Source organism: Psammomys obesus, unplaced genomic scaffold (assembly GCF_907164565.1).
Source record: "Psammomys obesus unplaced genomic scaffold, mPsaObe1.curated_primary_1811, whole genome shotgun sequence".
Taxonomy (NCBI): Eukaryota; Metazoa; Chordata; class Mammalia; order Rodentia; family Muridae; genus Psammomys; species Psammomys obesus.
Window position 1 is genome coordinate 2,838,019 of NW_026591643.1, and position 24,650 is coordinate 2,862,668.

Genomic DNA, 24,650 nt, shown 5'->3' on the forward strand with positions numbered 1-24,650 from the left:
CCCATGATTCCTTATTAATTAGCAAAACTGTTTTAAAAGTTTTCTAAATGTTGGCGGTGAGTCAGTTGTTTTGTGGAAACTAGTGAAGGGGCTAAATAACTCATCAAAGCTATCGAGACAAATCAGAACCCCACAGCTAAAATTAACCAGAGAACATAGCAGTGTAATGGCTGGAATAGTGGCATTCGCTTTTAATCCCAGCGCTCGGGAGGCAGAGGCAGACAGGTCTCTTGAGTTCAAGGCCAGCCTTGTTCACAGAAGTGGCTACACATAGAAACCCCATCTCAGAGAAAGATATTTATCTTAAGGAAAGGCATTTAACTCAGGGCTAAGGAATAGGACTATAACCCATTGCAAACAGGAAGCTAATTAGTCCTCTGGCCATCTGTGCCCACTCTTGCTGTGGAAGATCAATCTGTCCTGTTAGGTTGCTCAGCTCGAGGACAGCTGGAACCCAGGCAGACTACACACAGCATGGCTTTTATGTGTGTAAACAGACAGGGTAATGGGAGGTGAAGGATGGTAGTGAATCTTGTCCCACACAGCCAGGAAGGCCCACCATAGAAGTCTGGGGCTGACGATTCTCTCCCAAAGCAGATGACACGATAGATACAGAGAGGGCTGTGGAACCAGAACGGTGGGCCAGTGGAAGGTGTGAGACGGGATACTTCAGGCAGGAACCTGGCCGGCTCTAAATCTAGGAGGTCCTTCCTCTAGGGAAATGACAAAAAAAAAAAAAAAAAAAAAAAAAAAAATTAAAGGAAGGAAACATAAGGAAGGTATCTTATAACTGCATTCTTTTGTTTGTTTGCTTGCTTGTTGTTTGAGACAGGGTTTCTCTGTGTAGCTTTGGCTGTCCTGGAACTCTCTCTGTAGACCAGGCTGTCCTCAAACTCACAGTAATATGCTTGTCTCTGCCTCCCGAGTGCCGGGCCTAAAGGCATGCACTATTGTCGCCTGGCTCATAATTGCATTCTTAGCTCAGATTTTTGTACTATTTTTTTTTTAGACTTGTTTTCAGAAAAAACTAACCAACCAACAAAAAACCAGCAGCAGATGGAAGGAAGAGGATTCAGGACTAGTACACAGAAAAAGGCAGCAGGATAGGCTCCAGACGGCCAGGTTCTCCCTGGGAATCTGCAGGCGATCCTAGGAGAAGGGCCCTGAGCTTCAGGCACGTTTCTGAGGGGATACCTGCAGTGAGAACTCCAGGAGAGTAAGGACTGCACAGTGCAGAGTTCAAAGGCCGGGCTGTGTGGGGCGCAAGGTGAATGATGACACTTACATGCTTACCGCCGTGTTTCTTCCAAACAAAGTTTTGGCAGGGTGATCAGGAACTGTGAAAGAAACTTTTGCTCAACTTGGCTCCCCAAGCTCAGAGCTTTAGAAAAAAACGTTACCAACAGATTTCCTTTTCTGCTACAAAATGTCTGGAAAGCTTGAAGTTCATTTCATAACGGTATATTTTAGAATTTTCTTTTCACACCTTTTGAGGAAGACATTTAGCTGGGTGTGGTGGCACACACCTTTAATCCAGCACTGGGGAGGCAGAGGCAGGATGATTTCTGTGAGTTCAAGGCCAGCCTGGTCTACATAGCAAGTTCCAAACCAACAAAGGCTACATAGAAAGGCTACCCTGTCTCAGGCTGGAAAGATGGCTCAGCAGTTAAGAGCACTGTCTGCTCTTCCAGAGGGTCTTGAGTTCAATTCGCAGCAACCAGATGGTGGCTCACAGCCACCTATAATGTGATCTGATGCACTCTTCACTTGGAGGTGTGCATGTGGATAGAAAACTCATATACATTAAATAAATACTCTTTGAAAAAAAAAAAAAGACCCCATCTCAAAACAACAACAAAACTATTTTAGTCTCTTATGTAAAAGGCAAACAAGGACTTTTGTACTATGTTGTACTTTTGAACACAATTTTATTTGCATACCCTTCATATAGGAAGGCCTGTATTGGGGGTGGACATTACTGTGGGATTAGTAACTTTCAGGGGAGTTATGTTTCCTTGATTTTTTTTCATGTTATATGTGGTTTTGCTTTGGGACTTGCACTCTAGGAGTTTGGTCATTGGTTGATTATTTTTTTAATTAATCATTCACGGGCTAACAGTACTTGCTGCTCTGGCACTTCCCAGTACCATGTGGGGCGGCTGATAACTGCCTGCCACTTGAGCTTCAGGAGATCTGATGCCCTCTTCTGGGCCTCCTCAGGCACACAGGGCACTCGAGTATGTACACGTGCACACATACGAACACACACACACCCCCACAACCACACCCCCCCCCCCCAATCCATCCTCAGACTTCCCAGTTAGGTGCTTGGCCTTCAGCTGCTTCTAATCCTGGGTCTTTCCATCCATTCAGTGTTTTCAGGTATATGATGAGCCTTTTAAATGGTGTTTTATTTTGTGCTGATATTTAAATGACCGTTTCTGGTAGTTCCCACTTTACCTGTTCTTTGATTTTGCTTTGATTTGCCTCATCCTTGGGAACACCGCTTGCTCGACTTCCTTCTGCAGACCAGGTCTCTTACATTCAGTTAGACATGGATCAGGGCCAAAGGCACAGGGTCTTCCAGGAGATTTTTTTCCTTAATTTTGTTCATATTGTGTGTGTGCGTGTGCATGCAGGTGTGTGTTCCACAGCGTGCCTGTGGAGGTCTCTCCTTCACGGTCGTGGGCCCGAGGGAGCAGAGAAGTTGTTAGGCAGCAGCTGCCTTTACTCACTGAACCCTCTCAGCAGCATACAATATATTCTTGATAAGAATAAACGGGGGTGGGGGAGGCCGCAGAGGTGGTTCACAGCCAGGGCAGAACTCAGAAACTGTCACCAAATCTGACTTAACTGAGATTAGGAGATCTGTCTTTGCAAATATCTTTTCTCTTAATACTCGAATTCAACTGCCTGAGTTTAAATAGTATAAAAACAACGATAAAAATTTTACCAGGAGTGGGCATTGGAGTTGATTTTAAATTTCTCCTTTAATCCATTCAACTCTCTTGGCATTAGAAAAGCACTTCATTCCTGAATTCTGAGGAAGGTTGGGGCAAATTTAACCATTAAAAATATGGATTTTTAGCTGGAGTGGTGGTGCATGCCTGTAATCCCAGCACTCTGGGAGGCAGAGGCAGGAGAATCTTTGTGAGTTCGAGGCCAGTCTAGTCAAAAAGCGAGTCCAGGCAGCCAAGGCTACACAGAGAAACCCAGTCTCAAAAACAAGACAAAACAAAACAAAACAAAACAAAACAAAACAAAACACCAACCGACCAGCCAAACAAACAAACCACTATGGATTTTGGACATGTGCAAGATTGTCCAGGAGTGAGTAGCACCCTCTGGTGGACAGTTTTGGAACCATCCTGCTCCGTGATGGGAGCACTGGAACAAGCTGGGGAGATAACCAGGAACATTCCTCTTCCGAAATCTCTGCCCAGCAGTATTTCTGGTGGTAGCAAGCAAGAAGCCATATTTTAGTGGGTGCAGGATATAGACCCAATAGTGGTGGGTTGTATGGACTATTATTTTTCTGCTTATTCCAAATACGAATGCCGTAAGAGTGGGAGAATCAGAAAAAACACTTTCTGGGGCTGGAGAGATGGCTCAAAGGTTAAGAGCACTGGCTGCTCTTCCAGAGGCTCTGAGTTCAATTCCCAGCAACCACATGGTGGCTCATAACTATCTGCAATGAGATATGATGCTCTCTTCTGGTGTGCAGGCAGAATAATAAATAAATAATAAATATATCTTAAAAAAAGAAAGAAGAAAAAAAACTTTCTTACTGTGGTAACAAGTGAGTTATGTGGAACCACAGGGAAATCTTCTCCTTAAGTGGATGGGTTTCAGAAACAGTAAGGGGAAAACCTATATTAACCTTTTTTCTTTCCTCCTCCTTTGAGACAAGATAGTACCATTTAGCCCAGGATAGCTTCAGTATCTAGATCCTCTATTTTTATATCTTGAATGCTAGGATTATAGGCATGCACACCACACACAACTCTTAGAATTTACCTCTTAATAAAAAGTAGGCATATGTTGAGAAGGCCAAAGAGAGATTACATTAATACAAGTCTGGATAAATTAAATAATAGAGCCAACCATAAAATTGATATTGTTTTTATACTATAAACCATGACTCTCTTACCATTAGGCCACTGAGTTATCAGTCTGTTTGCAACGAGGTACACATTATAAAAGTGACCAAGAAGTTCAAGGCACTGTTCAAATTAGTTTTCTAAAAATACAGTAATAGCAAGTCAGGCCTGGCAGCTCATGCCTTACTCCCAGCATTCAGGAGGCAGGGGCAATAAGACTGCTACAAGTTGACAGGCCTGGTGGTGTACGCCTATAATCCCAGCACTCAGGGAGGCAGAGGCAGGCGGAGCTCTGTGAGTTCCAGGCCAGACCGGTCTACAAAGCAAGTCCAGGATAGCCAAGGCTGCACAGAGAAACCCTGTCTCAAAAAACACTCCCAAACCACCACCACCACAACAAACCAAAAGATCACTACAACTTTAAGGCTAACTTGGACTACACAGTAACTCTAGAGCAGCCAGGGCTACAATGTGAGACCCTGTCTCAACAAAACAAAACAACTAAATGCACATCCAAACAGTAAAAATATATGCACTTCAATTTTTTTCTCCACGTTGAATTTTTTTTTTTTTTTTGGAGACAGGGTTCTACTGCTGTGAAGAGACGCCATGACCAAGGCAACTCTTATACAAGAAGGTGTTAAATGGGACTTGCTCACAGTTTCCCAGGTTTAGGCCCTTATCAAGGCAACAGGCAAGGAAAGCATGGCACTGGAGAAGTAGCTGAGCACTACTCCCTGATCCGTAGGCGGAGCCAGAGCTGGGCTGGGTGTGGGCTTCTGAAAACCTTGAACCTGCTTCCAGAAACACACTTCTTACAGCAAGACCATATCTCTTAAACCTTCTAATCTTATCAAAGAGTCCCGTACCCTAACAACTAAGCATTCAAATATTTGAGCTTTTGGGAGCCATTCTTATTTAAACCACCACAGTGAGTGTACTTCAAATCTGCAAAATGTAATTATTAATAGAAACTTCCCATACTGGAAACAGTATTTGTATTTGGCTCATTCTGAATTGGTTTGAAATAATTTGGGCTAATAGGGTCCATGTCGATACTAGACAATTTTAATTGTATTCCTTCTGGGTATCTAAACACTATCAACTCTTAACTTGGAATACAGACCGATCCCCAATTGCTGGATATGTGGGATATACTTGTCATGGTCGAGAAGGCGGCGTGTGGCTATTCCTGCGCGTGGACTCGGCCACTACGGGCGGCTAGGCGCGCCTCTGATAGACAGACATCCACCTCCGCCCCCGAACACACAAAGCTGCTTCCCGCGGCCGAGGCCCGGCAGCCCACCGGAAGCCGCGCGAAGCTGAGGCGTCCTCCTCGCCTAGCAACACGCGGGGCAGGAAGTGGCTGCGGCGCCACGCCCCCCGCGCCTGCGCACAGGCGCTGCCTGCTGACGTGGACCGGCAGCGGGGCGAGCCCGCACCGAGGAGCGCTGTGGCCGCGGTGGTGGCCGAGCAGGCGGGGATGGCGGCGGGGCTCGCTGCGCGCGCGGTGCCCGGGGCTGCCGGCCGGCGCCTGGGGCTGCTGCTGGCGCCGCTGCTGCTGGCCCCGCTGCTGGCGCGGCCCGCCGAGGCGCTGGTGGAGGGGCTGTACTGCGGCAGGCGCGACTGCTACGAGGTGCTGGGCGTCAGCCGCTCGGCCGGCAAGGCGGAGATCGCGCGGGCCTACCGCCAGCTGGCCCGGCGCTACCACCCCGACCGCTATCGGCCCGAGCCGGGCGACGGCCCCGGGGACGCGCCGCCGAGCGCCGAGGCTTTTCTGCTAGTGGCGACCGCCTACGAGACGCTCAAGGTGAGGCCCGCGGGTGACTGGGGTCTCCCACCCGGGTGACCAGGCTCTCCGTGACCCCGGCACAGTGACGCTGCCGCCGCCTGGACCTTTTAGGAGGTCCACGTTTCCCACGTGGCCGTGAGAAAGAACTGCTTCGGCCCCGTAGCCAGCATGGCCACCTCGAGGATAGTCTCGGAGGACAGCCAGTTCTCTCTTTGGAGAGTTGTTATGCAAAGCATTCTGATAACTTGAGGTTCATTCTCGGAAAGCAGGGTGATTGTGAATGCTCGGATCTGAGGTAGGGCAGAGGAAAGAGAGGTCTGAAATACTGAATAATAACTTGATCGTGCCAGTTTGATAGAGCAGAAGTTTGGTTTCTGGAATGATGACATTTAGCTTAGGTCTAAAGAACTAGAAAAAACAAACAAACAAACAAACACAGTAAACTCTCAGTACAAAAACTAGAACTATGATTTTTGGTTCTGACACCTCCCAAGTGACCTTGGATAGTTATTTCTTCATATCCGTTTAATGACTTGGGGCAGAAGATTGAGAATTATTAATAGTTTTTTTTGGGGGGGGGTTGTGTTTAGTGATTTGACAAAGGTTTTATTGTTCTGTGGCTGTAGGGAGATTCAGCCTGACACCCTTTTCTTCGGTTACTGTAGTATCTGTAAGAAATCACCTGTTACAGCGCAGGCTTGACCGAGGTGTTTCTGTTTCAAGAGCCCTATGGTGAGAATGCAACAGCAGTTGTAGCTGTGTATCTTTCACAGGTATTTGGTTTGTTTGTTTTCATTTTTCCAGTCTACTTTTAATGATGACTTTGAGTAGCTGTGTTATCATTTAACAGTGAGTTAGTCCTCCAGATTAGCTTTAAAGAGTTGAAAATACTAACTTAAGTTCCTTTTCGTTCAGGCTTGGAGCAGTTTGAAATGTGGAGCTATTAAGCGGGTATGCTTCACTTACTAAATTCTCGCTAGCTAGTGAGATTACAGTTTTTATTGGCACCTAATTGAGGTATGGGTGAGCACCTGGGAAAGGGCTGAAACTAGAGAGCTTAGTTTCAGAGGAAACTAAGGAAAAAAGTGACTGAGAGCGGCTTCAGGAAAAACCTGCTCCATCCAGAAGAGCCCAGCTGTTTGCTAAGGAATGAGGGTTCTCTGACGTTCAGGCTGCCCTGCTGATGTTCCAGAGGCTGGTGGCGCTCCAGGAACTCTGAGGAGGGGTCTTCCAGGAGAGAGTGCAGCAGAAGTGCTGGCAGCTGTTGCCTTCTCCTAGGTTTCTGTGTGGCAGGAGATTGGTGGGTAGGTTTGGTGTGGGAATGGTGAGCATGTTCTTAACTTTGAGAACAGGTGCCAAGGATAAAGTGTATAAGTAGTCAGAACAGATAACATTCTTCATGGAAGGATTCCTAGGACTTAGAACAGTTTTGCCATTTTCTTGGAAAGACTGTTTCAAAGGCCTAATCTGGTTGTTCTCAGTGGCTGCTTCTAAAGATTTCTACCCCTAATGTTTAGAACTGATTTATCAGCAAATAAAGAGTATATAAAATAATGTGTCCACTCAAGAACAAGGGGCTTCTAGGCCGTTAAAAACTAGTGTGTTGTCCAAACTAGGTAGCACATGGCTTTAATGACAGTCCTTAGGAGGCAGCGGCATGTAGATCTTTGAGTTTGAGGCCAGCCTGGTCTACAAAGCAAGTTCCAGGATAGTGGGGCTACATAGAGAAACCCTGTCTCAAAACAGATAGATAGATAGATAGATAGATAGATAGATAGATAGATAGATAGATAGATAGATACAAACAACAGAAAACCCACTAGTGTCTAGAAAAAGTAATGTTTTACTTGACTCTTGAAAATACCTCCTAACAGGGAACTAGAAATGAGGTGGCCCCTGGAGAAGGGACCCGGGAAATGATCTAGCCCCCCATCCCAAGCTGTACTACTGATGAGACTCAGTAGAACTCTGACAAGACAGTTTTAGAATTTAGAGGTGAATGTGGGTGCAGCTTCTTAATCGAGCATAGTGGGGCTCTCTGCTGCTCATTGTGTCGCCTTCCCATGGAAAAGGGCTTTACATGCGGCTGGGTCGAAGACAGGTGGGTGGCCTGATGTGTACTTCTGTCATAATGGAGAACTGAGCAAGTTGCCCAAGAATACCATTTCTGTGTAATGAAAAAATTAGTGAAGGATGCTATCCAATTTGGAGGGTCTGCTTATCTTCGTATTATCTCATGAGGCAGTGCAGGTGTAGTTACTATTTTTTTTATTATTATTATATCCTTAGTATAGAACAAGGATTTGTGAGGTAAGAAATCTAGATGAACTTCGCTAAGAGTTGGTCAGGTAGAAGAAATTGAGTTCCAAGGGCTTTGGAATAAAAATGGCACACAGAAGCCTATCCCTGAATGTTGATGATAAGTGCATCCTCAGTATGGGGGCTGTATTTGTATTAAGGTGCCAGTGGAGTTGTGATTCTGGGGTTGTTTTGCTCATATAAATGCCCTTTTGAGAGCAAGGTGAGCAAGGTAGGCTTTTTTTTTCTTTTTTTTTTTTTTTTTTTTAAATCTTATGATGATAGTAGTTAAAAATAAGTTCAGTAACAGGATTTAAATACAGTTAATGAGACAAGAAAGTAAGACACTTGGTCATTGCTAATTTAGCAACTGATCATTCTGCCTATGCATGAAGAGACTAAGGAAAACTCAGAAGAAGGGTGGGCAGGCAGTGGAGGGCAAAAGCTGTGCTCAGGTGCTTATGCAAAGTTACGCTTCTTTCTGTTAGCAAGTAATGCTCAGTTCTGGGTCACAATATGACTTGAGACCTTTGTGATTCGCACAGAGCTGCATGACTTAGGCTAACACAGTGGGGTTTTGCGTATTTGGCTATGGGGTTGAGGGAAGTCAGACTTCAGGAGGAAGCAGACTCCCTGGCTGTCAGTGCTGAGGCTCCGCGCTGGAACACTCTAGTCTGGCCGTGCGTCTTTGTGTGCTGTAGCACTTACCACACTGTGCTGTAACCTCAGTAGCCCTCTCTTTGCTACTGGATCAGGCCCTTGTCTATTGTGTGTATCCAGGGACCTAGCACAATGTCTGGCACATCAGATAGGGAATATTAATTCAGCTCTTGTTTGGAGACAGATTCAGGTAGAATGGAAGCTAAAAGTGAATTTCTGCCGTTTTGACAAGGTTATGTGCAGCCTACTTTTCTATTTTACCCAAATTGTGATTTTTTTTTAGAGTGGTACAAACAATATAAATTGGATGACTATGAATGAAACATTCCTGAATGAAAGAAAATTTCTTTCTACTTTTAATGTTTTAAGGGTTTTAAAATGAGCAAAAATAACATGTGAATATAGGTAACAATTAGATAAAATACAAGAAATGGCTCAGAGTAAGCAGATGCAGGAACAGCAAGAAAAGATTCAATTAGAAAAATTTTGATTGGTAAGAAATGAAAAAAGGTAGACTTTGACAACATTTCACAAGATCACAAGGACCTAGAAAAGGTCTTAGGAATATTGCTGGCATGAAGATTAGCTGATAAATTAGAATCGTGTAAAGAGATTAAGGCTGTCTTGGAAGCAAGGCTTCACAAGAACAATGCTTGCTTTTTTTTTTTTTTTTTTTTTTTTAAATCAGTGACTGAGATGGCAAAACTCCTAGCACTTAAAAAGAATTTGGCAAAAGGAGGATTTTGAACTTCCTGTTCTGTGCTATGGCTTATTGTTAGTTTCTTAGCATATTTTCTTATGCAGTCCTTTCCTGAGCACTGATGGAAGTTGCTAGGGAGGAGACAAAGGCAATGGAAGGTACAACTTTCTATTCCTTGTTTTGTTTTTTAACCCAAGAACTGAATTTTTTATGTACTAGGCAGGCATATACCCTGACAGTTTTTTTCTTTTTTTGAGACAGGGTCTCACTATGTAGTTCTGGCTGTCTTGGAATTCTTATGCAGACCAGGCTGGCCTTGAACTCACAGAGATTCTACTACCTCTGACACCTGAGAGCTGGGATTAAAGGCTCTGCCACCATACTAGCCTAGACATACATCTATTTATTTGTTTGTTTATGTTTGATTTGGTTTTCAGGCAGGGTCTTACATAGCCCAGACTAGCCAGTTTGATCTCTAGCACAGGAAAAACTTCATGTGGTAGCACAGACCTGTATCCCTAGCACCTGGGAAGTTAGACAGGAGGGTCAGCAGTTCAAGGTCATCCTTGACTACACCAGAACTAGCTTGTGCTACCTGAGCCCCTGCCTGTGTTGGTAACTACACACGTATATGCTTTTTCTTTGTTTTCTAGACAATACAGTGTGACAATTATTGCTTAGCATTTCCATTGTATTAGGTATTGTATTAGGATATAAGATATATGTAAATGTTATCTTATATAAGGGGTTGAAGAGCTCAGGATTTAACTATTTACTGTATTCCTGGAATCAAACTCCCTCACCCCTATTCATACTGAAGGATGACTCTCATGAAACATGTAAATATTTAATGTAGTTATGGTGATAATAAACAACCCTTTCGAGCAGTGGTTCTCAACCTTCCTAATGCTTCAGCTCTTCAGTGCAGTTCTTCATGTGGTGGTGACTACCCATCCTAAAAATACTTCTTTGCTACTTCATGACTCCAATTTTGCCTCTGTTAGGAGTCATAATGTGAATATCTGCTATGCGACCCCAGTGGGTCAGGACCCACGGGTTGAGAATCGCAGCTCTAGAACGTAGCCTGGAGATGGACTTAGCTTGGCATGCCTGCTTTGACAGCATGGCTACTTGCTGCAGTTGCAAGGACTGGGAGACATTCCATGTGGTGTGCTTGGTAGCGACTTTTCCCATTGGGTTCAGAGAGTATGACAGCATCTGTACTACATTTACTTTCAGCTATGAAACTACAACACAACTTTTTTTTTTTAAACTGATCTCTAATTTGGGTTGTTATTGTTCAGTATGTCTGAGGCTGGTTTTTACACCATATGCTTAATTCTGATGGTGTGACTATCTGGGATGTGATATTGTCAGCTTCCAATCAGAGCGCTTGATCAATCCCAAACCCTACTGTGGTAGAACTCTAGTCAAGAACTGACTATTTGACAGACTAACCCCCGGTGCTTGGGCTTAAATCCAGGACCTCATGCCTACTTGACAAGTACTCCCGAAGCTGACATTTTAACTTAGCTCATGCAGATTTATCACGAGGAAGTTCTGGGATATAAAGAAGCGTGTAAAGACCTTCACTCATGCAGATTTATCACGAGGAAGTTCTGGGATATAAAGAAGAGTGTAAAGACCTTCACTGAGTTTTTTGTAAAATTCTTTTCATAGAGCTGTTTCTAGATTGGAAACCTGTAGAATACATGGAAAAGAAACTAATTCAGAAGACTCAATTTGAGATTAAACGATGAATGATCTGCTTCCCTCTCCCCATTTTGAGATGGTCCTCGGCTACCCTCAAACTCAGTGTATCGCTGAGGAGGGTAGCCTTGACATTCTGATGCTCCTGCTTCTACCTCAGAAGTACAAGTATTACAGTGCGGCATTACTATGCCTGTGTGTTTAGATCCTATTTTATTTACTGTTGTTGTGTGTAGTGTTTTGTTTTGCACTTTATCCATTGAGCCTTCTCCCCAGGCCTCATGCCTGTTTTTTTGTGCAGTGCTAGGATCAAACCTTGTGTTTTGAGCATTCTAGACAAGCACTCTACCAACTCAGCTGAGCTTTCAGCTCAACTCTAAGCTTTGTTCAAAAGTTTGAACTTTGTATTTGAATAGTTGCAACAGGTTTGAGTTGGAAAACTAACAAGAGTCTTATGTTTGTTTCAGAAAGCAGTTCACAGAAAAGTGCTGAGAGGAGTTAGGGAGGGCAGAGGGTTCGGAAAGAATACATCCTACAGGTATAGGAGTTGCTTCCTTCCCAGGCCATTTTTTACAGAAGCACTTCTCCTGAGCTGTGACTGACTGAGCAGCTTGGAGCCAGTAGCATAGCACACTGGGATCAAAAGGACTGGGATTAATTGTCCAGCTTTGCTGTTCCTGCTGCACAAGGCTTGGATCCTTGGCTTGTGATTTAGGCTGTTATGGATATTCTCCAGGAGCTGAGTATTATTTAGGTATCTCTTTGTCTGTTTGTAAAATTAGTATAATTACAGCAGAGGCTCGCTCTACTTTATTATTATTATTACTTAGTGCTGGAGATTAAACTAAAGGCTTTGGCACACTAGGCAAGGACTCTACCACGGAACTAACCTAACCTTGAAGTTTTAAAGTCTTTCTTCATGCTTATGCTGTAAACTTTACTTTTCCTTAGACTTCTGACTTTGTATGTTCTTTTCTATTTTCTCAGCTCTTTGGGTTTTTGGGATATGTGTGCCCGTTCGAACCAGGTGTATATACACACGTATGTTGATATTAGATACCTTCCTTGATCACTCTTTACCTTTTTTGTTGTTTTGTTTAGCCAGCTTGCCTGGAGCTCCCCTTGTCTCCACCTCCTGAGCATCAGGAGCACAGAGGATCATGGTGCCACATACCTTGGTCATCTTGTTTGCATAGTGAATGCTTTATGTGGCCAGCCATCGCCCAGGCTCCTATGCTCCTTTTGATAAAACTCAGCTACATGTTTAACTTTGGTCTCTGCTTTTAAGCTGATGGCTCCAAACCCTGCCTGTGTGTAGGTGTGGCTTTTCAGCAGCCTCTTATCTGTAGCACAAGTACAGTTTTGTTATCTTTGTTAAAGACTAAACTCTAAAGGAGAAAATAATGATGCTTTCACACAAGTACAAAAAAGAGTGTATGCCAGAGACTGTGTGTTTTAGCTCATGGACTGATAAGAGAACCTACGAGATGATGACAGTTCATTCAAAAGAGGAAAGTTGTTGCACATGGTAAGTCTCAGAGGGATTGCTGAAGAGCTGAAGTCATTCATAGTCAGTTACACTCCACTGGGTACAGCGTAACTGAGCACAAATTATTGGCGTTACTACAAGACTACTGGCTGTCTTGACAGCTAAAGTAGGTTATTCGTAGACAAAGCACATCTTTGTCCAGTAGTCGTAGATAATCCCTAGAGACTCTAGAGAGTGCAAGCATATCTAGTAATTTTTTCCTTTCTATTTCCAGACTTGCTTCCTAGTCCTTCATTCTTAAGAGGGTCACATACTATAATTAGAAACTTCAGTATCATGTTCAGTGTCTCCTTTGATTCTCTTTATTTGGTTGCTGTTTGTTTTTGAGATGGGGTTTCTACATAGCCTGTCCTGGAATTCACTATGTAATCCAGGCTGGCTTTGAGTTCACAGAGATCCACCTGCCTGTCTCCCAAGTTCTGGGATTAAAAGTGTAAGCTACCACATCTGGGCTCCTTTGATTATTGTATATCCTTTTAATTACCAAGTCCTCCATATTCAACCACTAAAAGTTATTACTTAACAATCTTTGTTTTTAATCTTTGCATTTTTCAAAATAATGCAAAAGAAATGTCTTAAAAAAATAAAGCGGGGTGTGGTGGTGCATACCTTTAGATCCCAGCACTCAGGAGGCAGAGGCAGGCAGATCTCCGAGCTTGAGACCAGTCTACAAAGCAAGTCCAGAACAGCCAGAGCTACCACCCAAAGAAAAGCCAGAGAGAGAGAGTTGTCCTCATCCTTTGAAGCATTTCACTTTTGAACACCAAAGACAGTAACATTGTGTGTCATAGCATATTGGATTCTTCAGTCCTGTGCTTTTACTGTACTGTACTTTTCCTGGTGCTTCCTGTCCCCGTTGCTTACGTTGAGTCTGTCTGCTGCTGTTCGGTACCTCTGTACTTTAATGCTTGATCCTAATGCTTGCAGCAGGTTTCCAGCACTTCTTACTCACTTTTTTTTTTTTTTTAAAGATTTATTTATTATGTATACAGTGTTCTGTCTGCATGTACACCTGCAGGCCAGAAGAGGGCACCAGATCTCATTATAGATGGTTGTGAGCCACCTTGTGGTTGCTGGGACTTGAACTCAGGACCTCTGGAAGAACAGCCACTGCTCTTAACCTCTGAGCCACCTCTCCAGCCCTCTTACTCACTTTTAAAAACCCAGTTTGTTGAATGATTATTAGTACTCAGTATTAATTCATGTCATTATTATGACAGCAGTTATTCCTTAACTTGCTATTATATAAATATAAATAAAAGACACAGAAACCTAGGCAGTTGTGGAGGTGCACCCAGGGAGGCAGAGACAGGTGGATCTCTGGGCTGGAGGCCAGCCTGGTCTACAAAGCAAGTCCAGGCCAGCCAGGGCTACACAGAGAATCCCTGTCTTGAAAAAAACAAAACAGAAAGATAGATTAGGTTTTTGATTGTCCTGGGGTGGGGCAGATATGGACGCTCTAAGCTGTTTTATCTACTTCCCAGCCCAAACTCCCATAAGTCCTTCCATGTTTTCCACTTGTTTCCCTCTGGGCTGCTTCTCTCCATCATGCCAGTCCTCAGAGCCAGCTCCTCATGGTGACCAGCTTCTTCCTCCCTCCGTCCTTTGTGCTCTCTCAGCCGACCCCCAAAGCGCTTGAGCCTTGGCTCTGCCTGCATCTCTTCTGCCCAGCCCAGTTGCAGGCAGCTTTATTTGCCAATCAGGGATAATTTGGGAGGCAAAGTTTATAGCCCATCATTTTGGATATGTAAGAATTTGTTTATAAGGTTCCTGAGGCTGACACCTTTTCTTACTGGTATTTTCATCTCCCCAGATTTCATCTCCCTGTGTCCTTTTTGTTGAATAGAAAAAGGAATATTTTTAAAACTCAGGTGGAGTACACATTGATACTATTAGCTGAGACACAACAGAGCAAACTTGCTTTGGAGCTTGTTGAATTGCAGATGGTTATTTCACATTTAGAAAATGCTTAAGACACAGTTGAAAGTAGGAGGAGCCAGGAAAAGCAGATATGACACCAGTGCGTAGATAGTTGAATCTTGGACTTTGTGGAGACGCTAGAATGAGAAGACGCATAAGATAGTTGCAGCAGTGATTGACCAGGGACAGGGACAAGAAGAACGTAGAACTGATGGAGCTAATTTTCTTATTCCTTAGCAGGATGTAATGATCTGGGAAAAAATATAAGGGCACAGGTTTTATTTTTGAAGCATCATTATTTGTGTGTGTGTGTGTGTGTGTGTGTGTGTGTGTTAATAACATTAACATGTATTTTTAAGAATGAACAAAATACGATTCCATTTTCGTATATTCTTGGTTCCTGGCCTTTACCAGTAGAAAATGCTTTTCTCATTCCATGAAATAGAACATACTTTGATGTAAAACTGGCTGCAATATCTTACATTGCAATTCATGTTTATTGAAAGTAAACAGTGCATAGCTTACTTTAAGCCAAGGACATATACATACTGTTTTTCTCTGGGACGGGGGTGGTCATTTTCATGAGAGAAGGAAGGGCTCGGTGCTGCTTTGCTTGTGGGTCTCCTTTGCTCACTTTTGATCTAGATATTGGTGGTTGTGTTCCAGTCCTCCTGCATATGCCCAAGAGGATTGGGAGTGGATGGACACCAGCAGAAGCACCATTTACTCCTGTAGAAATTAGGAACAAGGAGTATATTGCCCTGCTGGTCGAGGCTCAGGACAGAGAGGAAGAAACAAGTATAAAGGTTTTGATTTTGGAAAGAAGTTGGAACCTCCTGACCCTGGAACCTTAAGATCCACAATATTGCTGAAAGAAAAAGTACTACCTTATTGAAAGGTAAGCTATTAAACTGTTCAAGATGTTGTAGCCACAGTAGTATATTTTCATAAGCTGTTGTCAAGCTGACGTTTTTGTGACATAATCACTCATCCAGTCTCCATGGTGAGCTGCAGACTTGTGAGGCCGGAGAAAGATGTATGAGGAAGAAAAACTCTTAAAACAACTCACTTAGTTTTGAAATGACATACTGACTGCCAGGCACTGAGTTAGGCCCTGGATATGTAGAGGTTAATGAACACCCTACTTCCTACCTTCTAAGAAATTCTCACTTGAAGATAAGAAAATACCCTGATGGTTACAGCGTGATAAGTGCTATAATAATAGGTGCTAATTTAGAAAGAGTGCTCCAGGAGTAAGATACTGCAGCTCAGTGGTTGAACACCTGCCTAGCATGTTTAAGGGTCCGGGTTTGGTTCCCATCAACACAAAATGCTGTGTGAGGCAGTAGCATTCATAACTTTTTGTAGCTCATAAGGTTAGAAAAAAGGAATATGCTTCAAATTAGATATATGTTCAAAGATATGAGAAAATACATAGCATTGGAAGAGTGTACCAAAACCAGAAATTGCTGTCTGTTTGCTGTGGCTGTTTGCTGAGGAGTGGTGAGGGATTGCGGGGCAGGTGACTTTGGGCCAGTGTGGAGGCCTTGTTGCATACCATGAAAATTTAAATCTGACCATGAGGAAGCAGTCAAGATAAAAATAAAAAACCTGGGAACCTCAGTTCTGAGATGTTTTAGAAGGGTGAATATGCTATTACAATAATAATTTACCTTAGTTCTCTGATATGGCATCGTAAATGAAAGGTAACTGTTCTTACTGTGTCTTTGGCTTCTTGATCTTGGTAGCTGTGTGTCGTAAACTTTGTAGGTTACTAAAGAATAGGATTTTGACCTTAGTCTCTTAAGAGAACTCCTTTTCCACTTTGTACCAACTTTGAATATGTTTTAAATTGTATAAATGCTTCTACTCAAAGCTTATTTTCATTTTATAGAAGAAAATTAAGTAAAATAAAGAATATAATGAGGAGGTGGCCAGCTTTTGCTCTCTAAAAACAAAACAGGCACATACATTTATGTTGTCCCTCAGGAAAGAAGCCACCCTGAGAGCAGCCAGATTTGAGACTGTGCCCGTATACAGTGCTGTGTAGGAAGCTTGGAACAGCCAGGGTTCTTCAAGGAGAGGCAGGTACGAGGGTGGGTGTGGAGCTGCTGCTGGGGCTTTAGCCATCACACTCTTAAGGAATCCAGTACCTGAGATCATAGGGCCAAAAACACTAAGAAGATGATGACTCGGGCAACGGTCTGGATCTAAAGCTTTAGCAGGAGTGGCATCTGTGTTCCATGAGGTGTGAACTTCACTAAGAAGGAGGAGTAGTCACATGACACAGTGGTGTCCATATGCTAGGTTTCAGTGCCCTCAGAGACTTGCTGTATGCTTCAACCAGGGCAGTCCAACAAGCTGACAAAGGGCTCTTTGTAGAGACTGGTGGGAGAGGGTGACAGAATCTGATTTCAGTGTGGCAGGTAGTTTCAATGTTACATGCAATCTAGTTGGAACAAGAGGATCTTGTGAGAATATATTTCAGAAGGTGTCTGTCAAGGTTGGAAGCTTAGGTTAAAATCAAGTTTCAGGCCTGATAAGGACATTTTTACAAAATTAGCCACCAGAACCAAAAACATGGTGAGAGAAGAGGAAAATTCTAAGAGGGTATCTTAAAGTACTGAGTGAGACACCTCAAGAGATGGGAGATTTAGTGCCCAGAACTGCCAGTGTGACTGCTGTAGAGACGGGCCTTTCTAGGGTAGAAGTTCTGGATATGGTGATGGCTTGATCAGGAATGTGGGCCAATGGCGTAGAGACTGCCACGAGAAACCCTGTTGACACAGAGGACAGATAAGGAGTGAATCTGAAGGCAGTATCAGCCTGGGCCACTTCTGTGTATATATAACAGTTCTTACTTTGGCCCTCCACACACTGTCACACACTGTTTAAAGGTACTGTACTAGCTACATACTAACCTTCATACGCTAGTGAGAACTAAAAATATTTTAAGTATAATGAGTATAGGATGACACTTACTGAGCCCTCTTCCTAAATTCAGAGTTTTTAATAGAAAATATCTGGTGATTTTAGGGAACACAGGGAAGATTTTATTATTAGCCAACTTTCTACTTTAGTAATAAGAAGATACAATATCAAAGGACTCAAAAGGACTCAACAGACCCTGTAGCATGTGTCCACAGGGACATGGCACTAGGGTAGATTCTGAAGTGTCTGTTACTCAGAAGGTACAGCGTGACTGGAAGGACATCCTCTTATGTTATCTTCATTACTTCTGCAGTGGTTTCTGTTGCACACCATAAGAAGAACAAGAAATTGGTTTCGGTCTTAGTCTTTACCATTTTTATAAACTCAGACAAGTTGAAAATTAGGTTCTTTGGAGATAAAAACTGAATCATAAATACTTTAGTAGTTCCTAGGTAGCTCAAAACAATGGTTATCTGTTGGAAATTGACCACATAAAAAAGATTTTAAAGAAATCCTTTGTTGTGATGGGGAGATGCTGGGGGAGAGGATAAGAGTGCTGGCTGTGTGTAAGCATGAGGCGGGCTGCAGAACTGCATGAAGCTGGTGTGGTCCCGCACATCTGTAACGCCATGCCTCGACAGTGAGATGGCAGGTAGGGACACAAGAGTCGCCGGGAGCTCGCCATCACTGAGCTTGATGGACACAGCAAGTTCCTTCCTCCAGTGAGGTGGAAAGTGGGGACCGCCATCAGATTCTGTCCTCTGACCTGTGCTGTAGCACTCAGTGCCTGCACTCACACACACATGCTTGTGCTTGCTCACCCACACACAAAATTGAGGCTCGAGGAACTTAGTATTTTGCCCAACGTCACAAATCTAGACTTTGACCTGGTGTTGTGCAGTCATGTCTCAAGTGTTGTTTGAGATGGTTTGGCTTCATTTGCTTCTTACTGTCTTAGTATTGCTTTCAACAGGGAACTCTCCAGAAAAAGCTGGAACCTGATTGTAGATATAAATAGGAGATAAGCCGTATTTCCTTTCTGTGGCTTGTAAGTGTCAGAATGCCCTTAAGTTACAGGAACTTTGTATTAGCATTAGCTAAAGGTTAACTGTTGTTGAAGTGTTGAGTTTTCCAAGAATACTAATAATACTAAAGATTTGGGGAAGTTTTCATTTTGTCTTTATACCTAAGATAAAAGTCCTGAAAATAGTCAGGTGCGGTGGCTCATACCTGTAATCCGAGCACTTGGGAAGGCAGGGACAGGTGGATCGCTGTGAGTTTGAGGCCAGCCTGGTCCACAAAGTGAATCCAGGACAGCCAAGGCTACACAGAGAAACCCTGTTTAAAAAAAAAAAAAGTCCTGAAAACAAAGATGTATGTATGCATGCCTCAAAGAGTATTGGGAAGTTTTTTTATAACTATGATATTAGAGTTAACTGATTATAAGCTGAGGCTCTCAACGAAACCTCATATAAGTAGCCCATCCCTTCCCTTGCAGGATGAAGAGACACGGAAAGATTATGACTACATGCTGGATCACCCCGAGGAATACTATAGCCATTACTACCACTACTACAGCAGGCGCCTGGCCCCCAAAGTGGATGTTAGGGTGGTGATTTTGGTCAGCGTGTGTGCCATTTCAGTGTTTCAGGTCTGTATTCATGAAGACATATTTCTGTGTGTGAGTACGCGTTGGTTTGCCTCGTGCTAGTATTTAAACAGGTAGTAGAAATACATTTTGTAAATTTTTATTCCAGTTTAGATTCATTTTTTTACACTTGAAGAACACTCATTTATTTGAGCACCTAATAATAATAAGATTTTTTTCATTGTATATACTCAATGTACATGGTGCTAAGTTACATACGGGTATTTTCATACAAATATATCTTATACATGAGCATATCTTCTCCCCAGACCCCTAGCATTGGAATCCTTGTCATCAGGGAGTCTGAGAAACAAGTGATAGCCGAGCGCAGTGCCCCATGCCTGTAATCCCAGCACTCCAGGAGGCAGAGGCAGGTGGGTCTCTGAGTTCAAGGCCAGCCTGGTCTACAAAGTGAGTCCAGGACAGCAAAGGCTACATAGAGAAACCCTGACTCGAAAAACAAAAAAGAAAAATGAAAAAAAAAAAGAAACTAGTGATAACTATTCTGCCAGTTACTTTTCTATGCAGTGATAAAATACCATGAAAAAAACAACATATAGAGGGAAGAGCTAAAACGAATTCTGCCTTACACTTCCAGGGGGAGTCCATAATGGTGAGGCAGGCATGGCAGCAGGGGCCTGAGGAAGAAGCTGGTCACATTTCATCATGCAGCAGGTGGAGGGAGCATACTGGAAATGGAGCGGGCTGTAAACTCTGAAGGCTGCTCCCAGGGTTGTACTTCCTCTAGCAAGGCTCCATGCCCTGGATGTGTCAGACCCTCCCAAACAGTGCCACCAAACACAGGGAATTATGGGGACAATTTGTATTCAAGCCACCTCAAATGCCATTGTATAGTTACAAGAAAACAAAAACAAATAAACAAAAACTCCAAACCCATTTTTTCTCATCTCCCTTTTAAGAGTGTTTGGCTGCTAATGACAACCAGATCATAGGACTTTTCAGTGATTTCCTATAAACTCGGGAAAAGTTAAGTGCACCCTTACCATGGCCTAGTAAGGCTGGCATGCCATTGGCTTATGCCACCATTACTCGCTTTTTCTAGTTATCCCAAATACCCCACACATTTGTATCCCCAGAAGGAGCTGCTGCTCAGCTAGAAAACCAGTGGTTCAGATTCAAAGAGGTACCACAGGAATCTACGAAGTTCAGCCTGTTGTGATGTCTTTCCTGTTAAGTCTTAAACTAACCATGTGTATCATATATTCATTTAGAGGAAAAGAACTTGTCAGAAGACTAGGAAGAAAGCATCCTGCGAGTTTAACAATTACTTATCTTTTTAAAAATGTTTATTTTTATTTTAAGTGTGTTAGTGTTTGCCTGTGTGTGTGCGTGTGTAACCATCTGTGTGCCTAGTGTCTGTGGAGGCCAGAAGAGGGTGTCATTTTCTGCAGCTGGAGGTAAATGGCTGTGTGTGCTGGGAACTAAATCCAGGTGCTCTGCAAGATCAGCATGTGTTCTTCGCCTCTGGGCCATTTCTCAAGCCCTAGAAATTGCTTCACAGTGAGGTGGTATGCTTGGAGCAGTATGGCTCTCCCCCTCTTTTTGCTGTATCTGGTAGATACAGTTACTAGTGTAGGAACTGCAGCATGAGTGAGGCAAAGCCTCTTCTGAGAGTTAAACACTTCAGAGTTGAATATGTTTATGAAATAAGTGAATTTTTCTCTTGCGAAACGAGTAGAATTCACATATGCTTGAGTCTTTATGTTCAAAAGGTGGCAAGCATCTCTGCCGGCTATGTAGGTAGTTTAGGGAAGAGAGAGACAGATAAAGTTGCCTGAGGTTGCGCCCTGTGCAGTTGTAAAGCAAATGTCTTCCTAGCTATTGTGCAATCTAACCTTTCTGTGGCAAGCAGGAGGGGGAGGTGTTTTACTAATAAAGTGAGGTCTTGAGGTCACTGGTTACTGTTTTTCTGAGACAGGAGACAGGTTCTTTCTACTTAGCCCTGCCTGGTCTCCAGCTTATGATCCTCTGCCTCGCCCTGCCAAGTGCCTGGGTTATAGGAGTGAGCCACTCACCTGCCAGAGGGCCGTTTTTTTAGTCAGCTGGCTTTCTTGGAGGAATGGCATTTCTGCCATTACTTCCCTTTGGTGGATTTTGCTAATAAAATGACTTATTTTTATATGATTTTTTTTTTTTATGTTCTAGTACTTCAGCTGGTGGAATAGCTACAATAAAGCCATCAGCTACCTGGCCACAGTGCCCAAGTACCGCATCCAGGCCACAGAGATTGCCAAGGAGCAGGGGCTGCTCAAAAAAGCCAAAGAAAAGGGGAAAAGCAAGAAGTCCAAAGAAGAAATCCGTGATGAGGAGGAGAACATCATCAAGAACATTATAAAAAGTAAGATAGACATAAAGGGGGGCTATCAGAAACCCCAAGTCCGTGACCTTCTCTTGTTTCAAGTCATCCTGGCTCCTCTTCACCTGTGTTCATACGTTGCCTGGTATTGTCGATGGATCTATAATTTTAACATCAAAGGCAAAGAATATGGGGAGGAAGAGAGACTCTACATCATACGGAAGTTTATGAAGATGTCCCAGTCTCAGTTTGACAGTCTGGAGGACCATCAGAAAGAAACGTTTCTTAAGCGGGAGCTTTGGATAAAGGAGAATTATGAGGTGAGTGGCAGTAGCCGCCGTTGGAAGGTGGGGTCTCACTAGAGTGTAGCTCCACAGCGAATAGGAGTCACTTCAGATGAGCTTACACTGCGGAAGTCCAGGAGGTAAATGATGAAGGCAGGTCCTACTTTTCTTGAAAGTATGACTACATTTTGTAGTGGAACAGTGGGTTTTTGGGCTAAATTTGTTTTTTGGGTTTTGTTTTTCAAAGCTGTACTTCAAATACGCTAATCAGCTCATCCTGGTGAAAACTAAGAGCAGTCTAACCTGTCTGACTGCAGTGGAATGATGTGAAGTCAGCTGTCCTAATGGCTTTCTGTTGTTTGCTCTAATTAAATTTGTTCCTTTCCAAAAAAAAGCATGACAGAAAAAAAAGAAATGTTGTTAAAATAATTGTTTATTTCAAAATATTTAAGCATATAATTTTCTGAATAGTACTACCAAACTTTGGGTTGTTATTTGCTTTTTACTGAAATCAGCTTACTGTAATTCCTTTAAATTTGGAACATTTTATTGAGTGTTATTTTTCACTATTGTCCCCCACAGAAATCTAGAGGTGCCCAGCTCTCTGGCCACAGTGCTGAAGGCTTCAGCAATCTCACTGTCCTAAGTTCTGGATCCAGTTAATTGGCTAATGTAATGAATAAGCATTGGACACCCTGAAACGCTATTCAGAAATTCAACATCTATTACATGTTGTTTTGTGTTCGACTCCATTTTGTGTGTAATCTTCTAAATAGATTTTTTTTTAACTGAGAGTAAAATTACTAGGAGTTGTCAGATGTTTGGCAAGTAAATATATTCCTGTATATAAATCACCTAAAAATGGTAGGTAATGTCCTATTCTTCAGCTCTTAAAGCTGCTTGAGGGGCTGGGGAGGTTCTGTGAGAACAGTCCCTGCCTCACCAGTGTGACTATGTCAGCTTGGGCTCCTGAAAACCACATGAAAAACTGGACTTGGTGGAGATAGGTGGATCTGCGGTGCTCACTGGCCGGCCACCTAACCAAACCCATGAGCTCTGGGTGCAGTGAGGGACCCTGTTTTCAGAGTAGAGGCTGGGAGTGAGGAGAAAAGATCCTCCATCAACTCTGGGTCTTTGTGTGCACCGCACATGTGAGCCCCAATTTACAAGCACACACACATGCATAGCTTTTTGAAAGGTTTTTGCTTTAAACTCTGTCTTTTCAGATTATTGTATTGGTTCGAATTATTTAATTATATGATGTTTTCTTGGTCATTACTTATTTTTTCTTTTTTTTCAAATTTATTTATTTTTTTAATAAATTACAGTGTATTCACTTTGTCTCCGAGCTGTAGCTCCCTCCCTTTGGTCATTACTTCTAATATTTGAAAGCAATACTTTAAACAAGTAATGGGGCTGAGCTGGGGCGAGATGGGGCACGCCTGTAACCCCGCACACGGGAGGCAGAAGCAGGTGATCTCTGTGAGTTAGAGGCCAGCTTGGTCTACAAATTGAGTCCAGGATAGCCAAGGCTACACAGGGAAATCCTGTCTCGAAGTAAACAACAACAGAAAATTAATGTGGCTATAAAACTGGAAGAAATTGTTCATTTAGCTTTGGTTGACTAAAGCTTAGATAAATACTAGAACTTCTTGGTTCTTAACCTAGATGACTTATACAATCTTCTTTGGTGACTTTAAAGAAAAAAAAAAACCTAATAATTATTTTTGAAAAGTAGATGTAAATTCAATTTGGAAGCAAATGTGTATGTAAGGCCAATTGTTCCTTGTTAAGAGGGAAAGAAGTACTATTTCAAGCCAGGTCCCAGCATGGTGCTGTTGGCCTATCTGTAATCCTTGGCATTGGAAAGGATAAGGCAGAAGGATTGTGAATCCAGAGTTAGTCTGAGTTACTCAGCAAGGTCCAGGACAGCCTGGGCTACATTGCAAGACCCTAGTCAAGTACTTCCTTTAGCATTTTAGTCAGTGTCCAGAAGGCAAAGCAGCATGTTCACCTAGGGTTATATTTGAAAACCAGAAATGCCAAAAATACAACAGGATGGGTATCTGTTTGTGTCATAAAGTCAACTAGTGTTGTGTATGCTCATAGGTCTACAAGCAGGAACAAGAGGAAGAATTAAAGAAAAAACTGGCAAATGATCCTCGGTGGAAGCGATACCGTAGATGGATGAAGAATGAAGGGCCCGGACGGTTGACATTTGTGGATGACTAATGGAAAGCTGCTATGCCAAACTTTGTGATATTGCTTTTATAGCAATTATCTGAGATGTAGCTGCTGCACTCAGCAGTAACTAAAGTTCACGACCATATGATTAAACAGAATAATGTAAGAATTTCAACTTTCCCTTAAAACTTTATACAGAAGACATTTATGATGGTTCAATTTTTATAATCTATTTGTGAATTTTGTTAAAAAAAAACATTTGACATGGGGACTTATTAGTTGCCATTTAAAATTTTTATATGTTTAGTTAAATTTGACATGAAATTTATTAGATACCATTTAAAACTTCTGTGTGAAGTGTTTCTTCTTCAAAAGTGGTTCGTTATGTTTTCATAATGCTACATTTTTCTACTTTCCTGGTCTCTATTTTTACAAAACATTACAACAGCACTTGATCATATTATTGTGTCTTTCTGGACACGGTGTTTTAAGAGCCATTCAGTGTTATGTTGTCCTTACTGTAGTCCTTACAGGTCTGAGCATGTTCAGAGTAATCT

General features: G+C 42.7%; 1 protein-coding gene across 4 annotated transcripts; it reads left to right on the forward strand.

Moving 5' to 3' along the window:
- The first annotated feature begins 5,534 nt into the window (after positions 1-5,534).
- On the forward strand, positions 5,535-24,442 carry Dnajc25 (DnaJ heat shock protein family (Hsp40) member C25). Of its 4 annotated transcripts, none has more exons than XM_055611629.1 (5): positions 5,535-5,910; positions 19,159-19,311; positions 21,475-21,667; positions 21,806-21,945; positions 24,019-24,442. In XM_055611629.1, the coding sequence occupies exons 1-5, from the start codon at positions 5,584-5,586 to the stop codon at positions 24,139-24,141; spliced, it is 936 nt and encodes a 311-aa protein (XP_055467604.1). In that variant the 5' UTR covers positions 5,535-5,583; the 3' UTR covers positions 24,142-24,442. The 4 variants fall into 4 exon arrangements, with proteins under 4 accessions (XP_055467604.1, XP_055467603.1, XP_055467602.1 ...); XM_055611628.1 differs by adding an exon at positions 22,492-22,581 and having other exon boundaries at positions 21,475-21,945; positions 24,019-24,092; XM_055611627.1 differs by having other exon boundaries at positions 21,475-21,945.
- Positions 24,443-24,650: the final 208 nt, after the last annotated feature.

Bases quoted from the DNA above. Each gene is read 5' to 3' on its own strand.
- Dnajc25 (XM_055611627.1), top strand. From the start codon at position 5,584: ATGGCGGCGGGGCTCGCTGCGCGCGCGGTGCCCGGGGCTGCCGGCCGG. The intron at 5,911-19,158 runs GTGAGGCCCGCG...CTTCCCTTGCAG, and splicing joins CCGCCTACGAGACGCTCAAG to GATGAAGAGACACGGAAAGA. The intron at 19,312-21,474 runs GTCTGTATTCAT...TTTATGTTCTAG, and splicing joins GTGCCATTTCAGTGTTTCAG to TACTTCAGCTGGTGGAATAG.